Below are 17,820 nucleotides of genomic sequence, written 5' to 3'. Positions count from 1 at the left end.
GACATTCGAATATACGTTTGAATATAATAGGGTTCTAGCCTTTAATAAAAGATTGAATTATCTCATTGTCCTGTAATAAAATATGTTAATGGATCTGGTAGGATCCTAAAATTTCATTGGTAAATTTTTTACTACTTTACAGCAGCTCAGGGAAATATTTGAACACTTACCATAGAATTTTTTTATGAATATATTACGTACTTTTTGAAATTTAGTTAGCACTCTAATAAAATACGACTACCGTGATTATAATAGTAAAATTTTGATGAAATTTCAAAATGTTTTGTATAAAAAGTTTCTAGAAAAGCATTCTCATGAACTTTAATATATGATTTTATGTATCTAGCTACGATAATCATGAAAAAGTAATATATTTGGTATCAAATGCGAATTTTATATCAACGAAATTTCAATTAATAATAATTAATATATTAACAATTTATCAATTGAATAAATTTCTATGGTAAATGTTACATAAATATTGTATATTTATATTTATATAATAGATATTTCCAAATTTTATTTAAATATAATCTTTATTATCTGAATATATGTAACTATAAAAATTTCAGATTAATTTTTCATATATTCAATACTTTTACTGTAATTATTCCAATGATTTTGTAACTCACGTAACATTCTTGTATAAGAATAAACTAATTACAATGGATCCGATCGTAAACTCGCAGTTAGGTTTTATAAAGATATGCAATTTTCATTTAATTGATTAATATTATGTACTCCTAATACCGAACGATCAAGAACCAGTATAATTTGTATAATAATTCGTTTAAATTTTCCTTTTTCTTAACATAACAGATACTGACCAAGACTTAATAGTAATTAAATAATATCGTGGGAGTAACATTTTCCATTTTTGGCACGCGAAATTACTTTTTTTTTCCCTTTTTCGAAGCGTATTGCCTTATGTATTATAATTAATTCCTAATGAGTGGACAACGTTGTAAATATAAATATTAAAACGTTTCTTAAATACTCGTTAAAAAGTTAAAGTAGAAAAAATACAATTCCCCTCAATTTCATTTAAGGCACTTCCGTATTTACACATTCTTCGATTTTACTGTACCGCTTTTCATTCTTATATTGTCTTTAGTCTAATGATAATTCGCATAATACTAGTACGAGGTCAAACATAACATCCTGGACGTGAAACTACATCACCTTTTCGGAAAATTTATTGCTTTGCCTAACATTGCGTCAAAGTTTGGTGGTAATAAATCAGCTTTAATAAGAATTTTTATTTTATGAGTAATAAGAGTACCGCCTCTCGTTTGTGAATCATATTTCTAATTTACTATAATATTCTGTTGTTGAAGTTTCAGTATTTCTCTAAAAATATGTTTATTTAACAAAAATATGTTTCGCATATACAGAATGTTCGTAAAATCGTAATATAATCATAACCGGAAGTTGATTTCTCACGCAGAATTAACTTGAAAGTAAAATAAAATTTCATATTTTTCATTTTCCTAATTCAAACGTTCGCTAAGTACCTACACCTGTTCCATCTTGTTTCGTTCTCTCAATTTTGCTTGTTATCACTATATTCCGTTTACAGAATAATATCGAATCAGTCAGAAGTTAATAGGACTGTAGAGAATAATGAACAGCGAGGATTTTTATTTATAGCCAAAATTGACTATCAGGATGGAAAATGTAAATGAAATAAAAAAGATATTGCTGTTTATTAATTTTTGAATGTCTGATATTGTTTGTTAACGCAAACATGATTGGTGACGACTAGTCCAATTGAGTAAAGGAAGCAGATTGCATTTAGCAGTAAAGTGGAACCGTATTTAACGAAATTCAAATTTGATTTTCTCGAAAATGAAACTTTATATGAAACAATTTTAATTTATATTTATGACATCGTTTTACGTGAGAAGTCATCTTCACTTCCATTGTACCACGATTTCACAATTAGCCTGTATAAATAACATGGACAACAGTATTTGTTAAAACTAATTCATTACCATTTATATTTCACGATATCTACAAAATTTCTTGTTCGTAGATATCTTAAAATCTTATTAAATGGCAAAAAAAGAAAGAAGAAACAGAAATTTCTCTGTTATTTCTTGCTTATGGTTTACAAATACTTAAATTTTTTGCTTGCGAGATCTTAAATGGTATCGTATATTTATTGGTATTGAGTGACGAGAAAAGCATAATTAAAAATTCGTTAAAATATCATATGTATATAACTATTATGTCTTATGCAAACCATAGAACGTGTACTTATGCAATATTTTAGAAATTTGAAATTTAGTATACATACAGTTGTTTTATAAATAAGATATAAATTTTCGTCAGCTGTATCTTTATATCTGAATCACGTTGAAAGACAACAAAATGTATAAATGCAAGTACTATGCAGAAGTGAGAAGATGGTTAGTGAAATGGCACACAAGCAAAATAAAGTACATTTGAAAGTCTCATTATTTTATTTTCAACAGCACAGAGATAGATAGGGATAATTATATTCCACCTTGTTGATTTGTTCTTTACCTTGTATTAACGATAATTACTTTGGATCCACAGAATACTCTGAAGTTTGTATCTTATTCGATCTCAAAAAGTCCTACTTGTCCTCTTCGTCACGCGATGTCATACATTATTTGATTTGAAGTATGTAGAATCGGGATGTTTATGTATTTACGGGAAATCTAAGAATGCAAAATACATCCGCAGTTTAGAAATATGGTAGTAACAAAAATTTCTTCTGCTAATCAATTTCTTACCTCTGCACAGTATTTACGTATCTACTTAGATACACTGAATTTTTAAAAAAATTTAAATATTCACTATGGTCGTTCAAAAACTTATTTACTCATACTTAAATTTATAAAAATTTAATAAATTTGTCAATCTTTCCTCGTAATTCAAACACACATATTACGAATTAAGGAATTACTCTAATTAATGCAGAAATCACTTTGCTCATAGTTGAAACAATTGTATTAAGGCACTCGAGCGAGAAACGTTTTGCTATCGAATTGGATCACACATATTCTATATGTATTATCAAATAAAAATGATAAAACCGAGGCGGAAAGACATCATAGGCAGTGGTGTCTTTGTGGAAGTACTTTGTGCGGTAAGTACAGGTTTTGTCGTTATTCTTACTGCCACATTAAAATCGATTGGAATTTGGTTCCGAAGCAACTGTTCGTGAGATCACTCAAACGAGTTGTGTGTCTAAGACTTTCTATGAGACCTGTAACATACAAGAAATAAAAAAATTACTAATACGAATTATGATGAAACTATGATGGAACAGCAATATTACAAAAGATTAAAATTTAGAGACAAAATTACAAAAAGATTAAAAATTAAGGAAAAAGTATTTATTTATAGCAGTAGAAAATATATTATACATAAAATAATTTAAGAGATGTATAATCTTTTTATTCCAGTATAACAAGGAACTATTGGTACTTTCTAATGTTTAACATAGCATAGAACGGATATTTTTTAAAAAACAAACAATTAAATTAGATTGAAATTCTATTATTTACTATATTTTATTATGCTACTTATTATGTTATAGTCATGAAATCAATGTGATTTTTAATATGATATATATTTGACTTGTAATTTAATTTCCTTCCGGTATACAGGTCTACATGAAAACGTTTTCCTTCATTATGATTTACCATGAACTACATAATTACTTATTATATGCCATCGTGGACATGGAAAAAGAAACAATACGACAGTGATTAGCTATAGCCATATTATTAAGATAATTTTTTCTCGTGAGAAACCGTTATTTTAATGGAACCCCTCAAATTCTTCCTGAGTGATTTATTTCAGAAATCAGTTTCTATATTTTCCCCAAATGGTTTAAAAGTTTCTACGGGAAGAGGAAGAAGACTCCTATATAACCTCGGGATACTATCCCACCTGGCCATTGTATTTCTTTCAGCTCGATCGTGAAGATCCTTATTTACCTGGATCAACGAGAATTAAGTACGGAAACGAACAGACGGATTTTAGAGACACCCTGTTGTAACTTCAGAGATCGTGGGAAAAGTATACGCATTTGGGAGAGAATTCACGGAAGTACCCATCACTTGATGACAAAAGGAACTTATACTTTTCTTCGCCAAAATTTGTATTGTATGATTCATGGAGAGAATTAAGTTAATTTTACAAATCAATATTTACATAGTACCAATTAGCAATTGTTTCATTTCGCTAACTTCATTCATAATCAATCATAATCTACTCGAATCTCCATAAAAATTGCCAAATATTAATTAAAACATGATTAACTAATGAAAGTGCTTCTTAGAGAATGCAGTATGTTTTTTATTTAATAAATCATTCTATATGATCTTTTACAAAAACTATGCAATATTAGACAAGATGTACAGTCTCTCCGTAAATAATCTAAGATTATATAATATATATTATGGTACTCTTTATCTTATGACAATTTCGATTATTATGGTTAAACAATTTATTTACAGGAATAACATTATTGATTTCAACTAATTACCTGATACTAAAAATTTTATATGTTCAAAAAAATATTATTTCTATAATAGTTTTATGAGTCTTAATAATTTCCTAATGTGTTACATTTCACGGAAACTCATAGTAAAAAAGAATATTTAGGGAACATATCGCTATATTGTTCATGTAAATGGCATAAATGCAGTGAAGTTAGAATAAAAGCATCAATAGCACTTCTACTGGAAAATTTCACATGCTATATTACCACTAACAAATAAATTACATTAATTATATATAAAGTCGCGATCCTTGAAGAGTATCGCTTCCAGATAAAACCAAAAAAAAAACGAGAAAGACACTGCAAGGACATTTGCTTATCAGTAGCAGGGCGCGACTTGAAATTGCTTTTAAGAGGAACACTTTGAAATGTTAAAGAACCACAGAAAGTGGTTCTTTGACCGAAAAGCGTCTGGAACATTTTCATTTTATCGCACATCATATTTTATCGCATTAGTGGAAAACGTAGGCGTAGTAGAGAGCTAAAGAAGCAACGGCGAAATTGATCTTGATCTTAAATTTCAAATTTTTTTATTACATCGTGTAAGTCATGTCACAAGGGACGTAGAACACATAGAACTGAGTTTGGTTATAATACGTTAAATCTCGCAGTCAGGTAGAATTTACATAGCGTGCTATTGATGAAGCTAGTAACACTTATTCTTTGATACGTGAAATACATCGACAATCGGCAAACAACAATGGAAAACCGCTGCGGTTCAGAAAAAATTTCAGATCGTTGTGATTTTCAACGATTGGACCATTCAATGGATTTCAGTTCGGTGGGATGGATTACATCCGTTGAACAATTCGAACATCAGATTAAATATACCTTCCATCATGTATAATCATTTCACATAATACCTTGGGGGGACTTAGGCAGAATATGGAAATGCGTGTCCGAGGTTGCTTAAACGACAGTAGTGACCATGTAGAAGTTGCCACGTAGACATGAACATTACACAGATACGACAGGACAAAAAGGAAAACATGGAATATCGAATGATGTATCCGAGCATCCACGTGCGACAATAGATGAGGTTTACCCTACATCTAACTGTAAGGCAAATATATTACTTTTAAACAAATATGTTATAAAGAAAATTAGTTTTAGCTAGTATATATAATTAATGAAAATTTAACATTTTCTTTCCAAGAGAACGATTGAGTTGAGGGACTCATGGTCCCTTTGCGACTTTTATATCTGGCAACAAATTCCACATAATGTAATGAAAAATAATTTAACTTTAAAATCCGATATCAAAGTTAATTTTGCGGATACTTTTTTAAATAAATCTTCACAGTGCCGATCCAAAGGTGTAGAATCACCTGTCAAAGCCATGATAAGTAATTTTTTAATACTCGGTGCATAAATTTCATTATGTACTATTATTATTTGTATTATGAAAGTTATGTGCCTATTTGATTGACTTAATTTTTTCGTATCAAATTTATTCAAATTTATTGGCATATTCATAATCAGGAATTTAACAGTATTGTGGAATTCAATATAGTATAATAAATAATATATCTTCTTTGTTAGACTAATACTTATTTTCCTACTGTAACTATTCAGATAACAATAATCGCATTAATTTATTCTATATTTGTTTAAGTTCTCTCTAGTTCTTAAATACATAATTTTAATAATATATTTCTTAATATGTAGTTAGTATGCAGATAAGTGTATGTATGTACTAAGTAGACAATATGATCTGTTTAAATTTTTAAACTTCGAATATTCGTATTACTAATTCTAAATAAAAATCGTTTAATGTGTAAAAAATAGATATAATAAGACGAAGAATAATCTATCTTTTATTCTATTATCTTATTATATATCTCTATGTTCCAAATGTGTGTTTTAATTGTAACTCTATTGTCTCTTTTTATATTTAACTTACTCTAAACTTCTGTAGATAATTACAGTACACAGTGAATAAGGTACGTAATTAATATTTTCACAATAATAAGGAAACAGTCTAGTTACAATAATTAATCTGGGAATTAATTATATATAATGTATGTCTATTGCGGACATTCGGTAACAAAATAAAAAAATAATTTTGAAAATTATTTTTTCATTGTTTTGATACACTATAAATATATAATGTACATGATAAATTAGTAATATCAGTGTTTTATTATATGTGAAAATATCACAGTCGCAAAAATCAGTAAAAAAAATTATTTTGATGTTACAATGTGACTTGTAATTAATGGTATATATATGTAATACTAGACACATATATTAAAATGTTTCTAAAAGATAAATAAAACAATTCCAATTTTTAAAAACACGGATCTCGTTCGCGGAAAAGGTTTAATTTCTAAACAGCATAATCGGCTGCAAACCGTCGCCGATACGAACGCCGTCACATTGTCATGCTGGTAATGTTTATTGATAAGATAGGTAACATGCGGGTTACCAGCATGGCAAACCTTTAAATTCTTTTGTTCTTGGCGCACCAAGTCGAAGGAGAAGAACAACAGCAGGCTTGCATAAATGTTACTACCATTTTATTTTATGACGCAGTTGCGCACGTCTTACTACGTTTGTTTTTTAAATGGAAATACTGGATACGTACACTATTAAGTTGGCTTCAGCAAATACTAAATAATTCAAAGAAATCATCTGCTTGCCCTTCCTGTAACTTCTTTTATAATTAATATCTTATAGGTAATTCTTCCTAACTATTTATTTTTTAAAAAGTCCTATTACGTAAATATATTAATTCTGCACATAAGTCATATATTCTCCCAATTATAAATATAAATTAATATATTTTTACAACGATAATGTATTCAGCAACATAAAACTCCGAAATATAAATTAGCTTGATTATTGCCCAATCGTGAAATTTAATCGAACATATTTTTCTTGTGATCACGATGGACAAAGATTAACAGACTGTCGCTATTCCACTACACTTTCCAGCAATAACATCCTTTACGTTCGCAAGAATAACATTTGTACCTATCACTTACGACTAAACGTAATCGCACGTTGTATGTCACGCGCCCCGAAGAAAAATTCTCTCGATTAACAGCGGGATTAAAACGCTACCGATGTCGGCGTACCTTTACCCACCATAAGAAATTTCGGTCGGCGTATGAGGATGCATAATCATTAGTTAAAGAAGAAATTTCATCGAACAGCTTCCGGCTTTTCGTACGGTCGCCGGAGAAAAATAGTCGCGATTATAGCAAGGTTAAAGTTTCGGCGTGCTCGTTACGAGCACAACAGTGCAGACAGAGGAGAACGAAACAAAACAAAAGAAAAGAATGAAAGAGAAGAAAGGAGAGGTCAAAAGAGAGTAGTGCGGAGCAGAGTAAAATGGAGAAGCCGAAAGAAGGCCGATGGGCTCGCGCGCAACGGGACGATATCAACGTGACCGGGAGCCAAGGAAGGAATTTATTAAATTAATTTGCCGCGGCGACGCATCTCGTAAATTTCGTAGATGACCTCACTTTATAATTGTCGAGAATTACTTGCTTGGTTGTCCACTCGTTCGGCCCGACTCTCGCGTGGAACTTCTTACTCCCTAGGATACACATTTTATTGCTACTTTCATCGAGAACTACGCCTCCGGTATTCAGAAATTTCTCGTGAACCAGGCCTCCGCGTCGAGTATCGTAAAAACCGGAAAGAAAAAAGAAAAATCGAAACTGGTGGACTGCTTATTGCCAGAAGCGGATCATTTTAATTTGTATGATTGACGCGGGGAATTCGTTTTAAGGCCAAGGTAATTGAACGACGTAAGAAACGAAAAAGAGACTTTATAAGGACCGTAAGAACGCAAACACGTTAATGATTTCTTTTAAAGGTGAACCTTGTGAAAAAAGCTTTGGCCAGTAGGACGAGTGGAAATTAAATTGCGTATAACGTGAAAGTTAATATCGGTCATTTCGCTAAAGTCGCTAATAATTATCAAAAAATTTCGACATTGTACCTTGCACGTAGCAAGGTTACAATGCTTACAGAATCGATATGATCTTTCAATAATGATACGTTTTAGAAGTTGATTCAATACTGGCAATCTCAAAATGAGAAATTGGAAAGAAGGCGGGTATGCACAAATATATTACTTGACATATGGTAGTCGTTTCGCTAAAGCTTCTTAATCGCAGTGCTATTACCCATATGGCACTGAAACTCGAGGGTTTCAGTGTTTAAGTTAAGTATAAGAGAATTCATATTTATAAACATTTAATGTATTTTCTCACAGTAGATAATAATGTCACAATACAAAGGATTAAGGGAAACGTTTTAGTTGTTCTTCTGTAATCAGTAAATATATGATACGTTTTGAAATTAGTATATTATATGAAAGATTTCTCCATTTACATTTCCAAAATAGATTCCATTATTTTACGTTATTAAGAAAAATAATCTTCAAAAAATGTATTTAGATATGATGAGCAGTTTCAAATAGGCACTTTTCAAGTAAGTTAAAAATAACAGATCAATGTTATAAATAATAATGACATTATAAAACATGAATGTTATATTTTTTTATAAATATCTTACAACGTTATTCATACTTGTTAACTGCTAACATAGACACATATTAAATTTTGTTTTAAAAGGTTAGTATATTTCTACTATTCAACTACAAATTTTAATTATTAGAACAATCCTTATACGTGCAATAATTATATACCGATAACTGCAAGTAAATGCAGATACATATGTGTACACACGTGTGAGTATATTTTTGCGTAACTAGTTACTGTTGACCTAATTTAATATTTTTTATTCAATAAGAAGGCATATTTTACTTGTTTTGAGAAATTGTTAATTATAAGAACAATATTTGTTTGTTTTACACCCTCAAAAATACCCACAATAGTTACAGTACATTTAACATCTACAATATTTATATTATTGTATAAAATCCCGTCTACACTACAAATCTTATGTTTAAATATTCCATTTACGATTGGTGAACTAAGAATCATATCATTTTCTAATACTATTTTGTAATAAAATGATATTTTACGTATAAAAAGCCTTATATATTTTTCGAAGTTACTAAAACATGTTCCTATCGAGAGAAAGTAAAAAACAACTATAATAATATATAAAAACTAACATAGTTGTCTATGAAACTTAAGAGTTGAAATAAAAAAATTTACTTATATCATAATTATTATATAACTTTCCACCAGTCGATTAATAAAATTATTATAATATTTTAAGATTATTTCAATTAGCTATATATAGAATTATTTTATACATATTAATTGTGCAAAATTTAAAAAACAAATTTAGAAATATGGTATTTTTATCCAAAAAAAGGAATCGAAAAAACAAATAAATATTTGTTCCGGTTTTTAAACTCGAATTTTAGTTTCCAAATTATCTCCCGTATTCCTTACTTAACGACTGTCCTCTTGCCACCCATATGTTAAAAATACGAAGAGCTTCTGTCGCCTTATGGCCGCCTTGAGTACCGATATGTGCACATGTATCAAAAATTATATCAGACTTAGTATATGGCACGTGGGTTACGAATGTTTTTAAGGAAATCATGATTTCTATTTATAACTCGACTGCACAGCAAGCTGATTTCTTTTCTCTATAACTCGATTTCTGCATTGCATCTCCATCGACGCTTATTTCATTAATACCGAGATGCGAAAAAATTGAAAAATGTTTTTAATTTATTTCCATGATAATTAACCCCCTTTTTAATATGTTATATAACTGCATCAATTCCTTTTTAACTTTTATCCTATTATAAAATTTAATTTTTGTGTTAGAAAGTTAGATTGCCTGGAAACATCTGTTTATACAAAAATATTTCTATCGTTTGTTCCAGGATTTTACGTTATACTAAGTAACACATTTTAATAAAACAGTCAACGTTTCAATATCTTATCTTAGTTAATAATAATTATCTTATTTAAATGTCATTTATTAACACATAAAATCGGTAATCATTCATCTAATTACTAAGGAAAGATAAATAACTCATGTAACTTAAATTTTGTAATCAATCTTTGCATATTTGAAATTAGAACTAATGTTAATCATTAGTAATTATCTGAAAAGTCGGAATTATTGTACGGGATATTCTACAGTATTAACATTAAATGTAATTCCGTAACAAATTGTTATAGAGTGATGACAAAGAACAACTTATTTAATACAACTAATCAATACCTACAAAAACTAGCAACACCTGATAAACAATAATACTTTTCTTAGTTAAATATTTGCTTATGTAATGCACGTATACATTAACTGTAAAATTCTATTCCATCGCGTAACATGAAATTTCTATTAACAAATTCATTACACGACAAAAGTCTTACATCTTTGAAACAAACTAAAAACATAAAATACGATTTAACTTAGGAAGGCGAGCATATGCGTGAGCGACGCGAAGAGAAACGGATCAATGTCGAGCAATTGGAAACCACGAAGATTGAGAAAGGTCTGGTCGAGAGATATTTTCGAGGAGGATAGCTAACATATGGTAAAATGGTAAACTACTTCCGTTTATGGGAGCGCACTTTTGATGTTACATGCCACAGTGGCAGCAGGGTTTCGAAACGTACGAGCCGACCAGTCGAATAAGCTGATATGAACTTGAAATTTCCTTGACGCGCGTTTGTTCGTATACCTGATACGTCTATACAGCAAAAGAGTTGCCTTCATGGTATTGGCGTAAGTACACTTTAGCGTAATCTTATCACGAGATATAAGTTACTATGTAGTACTGTGCATTTATGAAATGAACGAAACGAAGAAACGAAATAGAATACAAATGAATGTTATTTACTTCACTTTGTTGAACCAACTAAAATCATTAAAGCATGCAATTTTCTTCTGTTCTCCTAAAAACAGAAAAGAACAAAAAATAAAATATGTGTGTTAACGTAGCAAAAATATGAGAAAAGTGGAAGGTGTGTAACTATCATGAACAAAAAATTACAAAATATTGTACACTAAAGAGTAGGAAAACTTTGGCATGTTTTAATCCTTTTAAGATTAAATTACTTTGTGCTGTAGAAAAAATATTTTCTTTACCAATTATTAATAATAGAGTACTAATAATAGGAACATATTTTTTCTGGTAGTTTTAGAGAAGAGACACAATGCATTAAAATTTAACACCATTATTATCGAAAGCAAATACATTCATCGATTAATAACTTAATAAGTTCTTAAAGATATGCGATACGTTACATTATAAGCAAACAGGTCAAATTGTTGATAAATACGAAGAAAAATAGAATAATGTAAACACAAAAGTATTTCTTGATTTATCTTGTTCTAGTAATAACCTAAATATATATTTTACATAAACTGAAGAAAAAGTAAATGAACGAAGTAATAGATATACTACATAGTATAAAATTAAGTGACAAAGTGGGTCGTTTTTATCGCAAGATAATGTGCCTCTTAATTGTGGAATTATCCCCGATTGATATGCAATGTATGAAATTTATAATTTTCTATAAAAAGCGCAGTATATAATAACCAAGCATATTAAAGAATTGCAATTTGTAAATAACTTATAAGAGATACGTATATGTTTAATCAAATAATGAACCTGACAACTGAAACACCTTAACTCTGAATATTTTGTAAATCATTTAAATATTTTATTGAATGAGATTAGAAATATTTATTTCTAATTTCAAGGTGTACTTTAAAAGTCAACTACACATATATTTCCCATGCACTTTAATGGGGAAATACTTTTTTATTTTGTATAGAATTATGACGATATTAAAAGATTATCTTTGTAAAAACAATAATAAAATACCTGTACGTTTCCAAAAGTACTTTAGAGTTTCCGTCATAACTATTGAACTACACAGAATAAAAGAACAAGCTCCATCTAAATGTTATCCGATTCTATATTAATATTAAAAAAGAGAAATTAATTTCTTTCCGTTTAAAATAAATTTAACAATTCCCTTGGAAATATAATTCAAAAGAAATAAATTGGTTCCATGCAATGGTGTCTGAAAAATTAGCTTGTGATGTTTATTCAGATTATTTTGTATTTACTTCAACTGAAGAAAGTAATTTTTGGAGTGTTATAATCTAATATTTTATATAAAGTGTATGTATTGTAATATGTATATATTAAAAATCTATCACTCTTTAAATACTAATTTTTTGCAAGTGCTGTTTCAAAGGAAATCATAATTTCACGAAGAAAAATTATATATGTATAATTTAATAGAACATTAATGTAATATAGTAGAACATTAATCGTGAATATTATACACCAACTAAAGCATATAAGAATGCTCAATGTATCAACATTTCATAAAATATCGATTCATTTAAATGTATGTTCTTGTACTACCTTTTTCTGAAGGAAATAATTATGTAGTTTTATTTAATCTTAATCCAAGCTATGAGACTTTGATTCAAATCAATAGTTTTGCTGATTCTTTATCTACTATTTTCCATTTTTCCTTAATATGCATGATTACGTTCAATATAAACAATTCAAAGAGCCCACTATATAAATGCAATAAACTTTAAAACAGAATATCATATCGTCGTTTGTAAATAAATTTTTACTCAACATTCTTTTTTTATTGTTTCGAAATTGGAGTGCATATAGGGTGTACTCGAATGTCACGTCGTCACATACTTCGCAAAGTGGTTATAACGTGTAAAGTTTATTTTTGGGAGCATCGACGCTCGAGCACGTGTTCGAAAGGAAACGCAGTACACGAGTTTCCACTTGGCGACGCTTCCTCGGAGTAATTGTCACGTGCGCGGCGCCGATCAACAGCCCTGTCGGTTCAAGCCACTTAAAGTACTTCAATGAGCACTCTTCTACTCGGACCATGCGAGTTTTACGAACGTAAAACAATATTACGCGGCTCTCTATTGTCGCTCATCCGGTTCGTTGATGCATGACTATAACGCACGTGTAACTTTTCTGAATTTTGATAATGATGCAGCTTTACTTCACGCTCGTTGTTCATCAATGCTTCTCACGATCAAATGATATTTTTAACATATGTTATAGCTCAATATAGATATTGAAGGATGTAATTATTTATATCCTAATAAGATGTCTATTAAACTCGTGAATAATTTGTGACATAAGATTCAAGAAGAAACATGTTTCAAATATAATTTTGTCGTGCCTCGTTATGTATAATTGTAATTCTTTTAACCAAATATAATTTTATTTATGAATGATTTATATAAAATTAAATCTTGGTTTATGCTTGTTTGTTTTGTATATCTTTTGTTTAAAATAGTATAGGTATCAAACACTTATTAGTACATATATTCTGTTGAACATATAATTATATACACTTAAAGATCGATAATTTGTAATCATTCCACATTGTAAATAAGGAATGCAAAATATGTATTTTGGATTTCTTTACTTTAGTAAATACGTAATCGTGTAATCAGTAGACTACGGATTTTTATGTATGGGAAATTGAAAGGTAAAACAATTTGCAAAACTGAAAAAATATATAAATATATACAAAATATAGTATTTATAATATTTATGAAGTAAAATAAATCTCTGTTGAGATTCCATTTCTTCAATTACGTCCATAAAAATACGAATTTACATAAGTATCCGCAATCTAATAATTATAATCAGTTATGAAATTCATAAACTCTCTATTAGAAATGGGAGGTAAAGTAAATGGGAAAGATTTTATAAAAAAACGTAAAGTACGAACCTTCCTACTACACGTGTGTGAGGCGTTGATTATGTTGCTGATGTACTAGCCTACCCTGCTCTTGTTCCCACCAGCTTACGACGTCCATGAATTCACCGGATTCGGTGATCTCCTGCTTATAATACAGGGCTCCAGAAAAGGTTTCCGGACTTGCCGCATAAACGGTGGCTGCACCCTCTTCGCTATCTCCGGCGCCACTATACGGCGATAGAATTTGAGGCTCGAGGTTCTCTTCATTTTGCCCATAATATTCCGAAGGTGGAGATGCTACCGAATTAGGCGAGAGTCGGGAAAAATTCTGCGTGTTTGATAGAGTCCTTGGTTCGAGATTCTCTTCATCCCCTATCGAGGATGAGTAGTAATCACGAGGCGATGTAACTGCAGTTCGATTTGGTGACAATCTGAAAATCATTAATATAAACATTGTTATTACTTCAATCCGTTTTACTGGCAATACTTTACTTTTACTTTAAATTTTAAGTTGGGCCATTTTAAATAAATTGCTATATTGATCAACATAAGAATATAAAATGTAAAACAAAAGAATTACTTGGATGTAGTTTTCTGTTTCCCAATTTCTTCATCTTCATCTAGCTGTTCGCCATCATCGTCTTCGGCAGCAAGAACATCGTCTTCCAAGACGAGTCTCTCCCCAGAACCGTTGTGACTCGATGAAACAACGCTGCTGGTGGGCGAAGGCATACACTGCGTAGCACCAACATTCGAATCGTATTCAACCCCATCAGCTTCGGCGAGCAACCTTTGAAGTCCCCTAATGTACTCCACGGCCATTCGCAAGGTTTCTACTTTCGACAATTTCTTGCCTCTATCGCCATAACCTGCAGCGATGTGACTCGGAATGTGTTGTCTTAAAGTTGCGAATCCATTGTTCACCTGTTTAACCCGATTCCTTTCGCGTGCATTTCTTCGTGCAACCGCAACTGGCGGCGGCTGTCCGTTTTTTCCGTGTTTCTTCAATCTAGAGGGATCGTAGGGCGGCAACACGGTTGCAGAAGCGGTTGCGTTAGTATTATTATTATTTTTGGGGACTATCAGATGAGTTTGATTGCCGATTATGTTGCTTTCGTTATCTTGCAACGTTCTTAGCAACATTAGTTGCTCTTGATCATTTCCATTTATTTGTACCCTATTACAAAATACAGTAACTCCCATAGTCGTCATTTTGATCACTTTTCTGCTTTAATAGCCAAGCCAAAAAGTTTGATTCACTGGGCGAATACATACAACGTTACAACGTGGTCGAAACAATCGTTGGTAAAGTCTGTTATCATCAGTCTTTTTCAAGTGCATGAACGCAAAATCGTTCAATGTAATTTTAATACAGAATGCTCTTTCTTAAAAATAACAAGCTCGAATCGTGGCGATTGCAGAACGAGCTTATATTGTGAGAATAGCGAAGAGAACGAGTAACTTATCGACTCTAATGCCTTTCGAGGACGAGTGTAATTGATAGACTTATAAATAAACCACGCTCTCCCTTCGAAGACAAAGATGTTTATCGATACAGACGGTTAGACGACTATTCGATTTGATACTTAAATTTGGATCAGAATATCTTTTGACGACTAAAATCTTGAAGATTATCAAAGTTGCCTGACAATGATTCTTTTTAGAATTATATCTTCCTTAATACTAAAAAATATCACTCCAGCATAAAGGTATACTCCTGTGTATCATTCGGTTTTGTTTTAAGAGTTTCTAATTTGCACTTTTTATTTTACAAGAATAACAGTACCATTTATTTCTAAGACATTTCTTTCGTTTTATGTATCAATGAGTAACGACAGATTATATATCCTTTTTATACAAAAAAATGATTGAAATTATTTATGATTCTTATAACATAACAGGTACGAGAGCGTATACTTTCTTGTTGAAAAATTGGTAAGCATAAACAGATATTTAATAAAACGCTGTTATTGTTACGATCTCTGCTAAACGAGCGATTTTGCCAAAGTTTTCGATAGGCCATAGGCCTTTTTTCTACCAAATGATGAAGCTGATGACCCGAACCAAGATCCAATTGTCTCGTTGTCGGTCACAACGGCTTAAGTAAAGCATGAGGTCACCGTCTATTCTTCTCCACGACGGTCGTCGACTCCTCGGAAATTATTCTTCGGAATCTAAATTCGTTACTTTTCAAAAACATTAATAATATCAAAAACAATTGTCAACGTTCAACTCTTCATTCGCGTATCTCTTGCTACGAAACAGTAACTTTTGAAATTGTAGAATATCATTCAAACGTCGCGTGACGTCTCAATTAGAATCGAGATCTTTGAATCGTATTATCACAATATGAGTGAAGGAATTGTATAGCACCAGTTAAATGCTCTTATTTAGAAGGAAAGCACTTTAATAACTTCAAATAGAGCATTGAAACGATCTTAATGATTTATAACGGTACAAATAACCATTGTTCGTGTTTCAACACTTATTACGAATCGATTTATCTATTTCGGCTATTAAGGCACTTGTAACCAATTTTCGTTCCTCTATCTGTAGGACTAAGGTCACTTGCTACTAAAAATTTAAGGCACAAATCCATTAAGTAATTCAAATGGTCAAGAATCCTGAGATCAATATTTCGGTATAGGTCGTTAATACTTTTCGAGCACCATACAAATTTTCTTCTTTGGCGTAATTTCAACATTAACAATTCTTTTGGTCGATTACGTTTTTCAAGACGAACGTTACAGTCGCAATTCTGCTTCCTTGAAAGTGGTCGAAATTCACATACGTTACACAAATATAACTCCATTCAGGCGATAAAACTGTCACCGAGCGTTCGCTACCGATCAGAGTAGCATCGTTTTAAACAAAACCGCGTCGCGGACTGCATAGCGTTTAACTACAAAATGAGCGTGGAAACCTCTTCGACAAGAGGTTAGATCCCGTCTAATATTTTACTACGCCACGGAATGACATGGACGTACTTATGTACAGTAGCGCGCACGGGAGAAAAAGGGGTAGCAAAGGGACCAGGTGGTGGGGGGTTTTGTAAGCACGCGCCGTAGCCAATGCCGGTCTAATCAAAGAAACCAACTTAATAATCTCGAACGTCAATTACGACAGGATTTTACAAACGTTCCCGTTTTCTTCACACTTACAAAATTCGATTCAACCTTCAACTTGTAAAAATATTGAACTCACACTGAATGGCGAATTTCTACCAACACGAACTCACGTTCGAACTCACTCGCGATGAGGTTCCTCGTTAAAACCATTCGATCCCATCGAACCGATCGAAAGAAACAATCACGCGAGAGCTCAGTCCGAAATTCCTTCGGGTTATCAAGATTTCGTTGACACTGTGGCCGATGATTTCTCGGCATTCGTCAGCGGTCACTTTTTCACAGAGCTCTTCCCGGCGAATGGCAGTTCTCGTTTCTGATCAGACCTCCGTGCTACGCACCGCATGGCGTCTGCGTTGAGAATGAACGCGGACATCCGATAGATGGGTTAGGTTTCAGCATTTTGCTGCACCATAGAGTGAGACCGAGGGCTGGTTTCTGGGGAGACGCTGTGCAGGGGGCGAGGGGAATTAGGGTTTACGAGGGACAGAAAGAA

The 17,820-nt window shown here is 31.5% G+C and overlaps 1 protein-coding gene across 1 annotated transcript; it reads right to left on the bottom strand.

Moving 5' to 3' along the window:
* Window positions 1–2,708: 2,708 nt before the first annotated feature.
* LOC138179882 (uncharacterized) lies at window positions 2,709–17,575 on the bottom strand. The gene is made up of 3 exons (XM_069113109.1): window positions 14,780–17,575; window positions 14,230–14,630; window positions 2,709–3,238 (listed from the first exon to the last, which is right to left on the bottom strand). Exons 1-2 carry the CDS (start codon window positions 15,409–15,411, stop codon window positions 14,237–14,239), a joined length of 1,026 nt encoding a protein of 341 aa, XP_068969210.1. The 5' UTR covers window positions 15,412–17,575; the 3' UTR covers window positions 2,709–3,238; window positions 14,230–14,236.
* Window positions 17,576–17,820: the final 245 nt, after the last annotated feature.

The sequence above is a fragment of the Bombus flavifrons genome, chromosome 5 (assembly GCF_040668555.2).
Source record: "Bombus flavifrons isolate JBK064 chromosome 5, iyBomFlav1_principal, whole genome shotgun sequence".
Taxonomy (NCBI): Eukaryota; Metazoa; Arthropoda; class Insecta; order Hymenoptera; family Apidae; genus Bombus; species Bombus flavifrons.
This window is presented reverse-complemented; position numbering and strand designations above follow the sequence as displayed.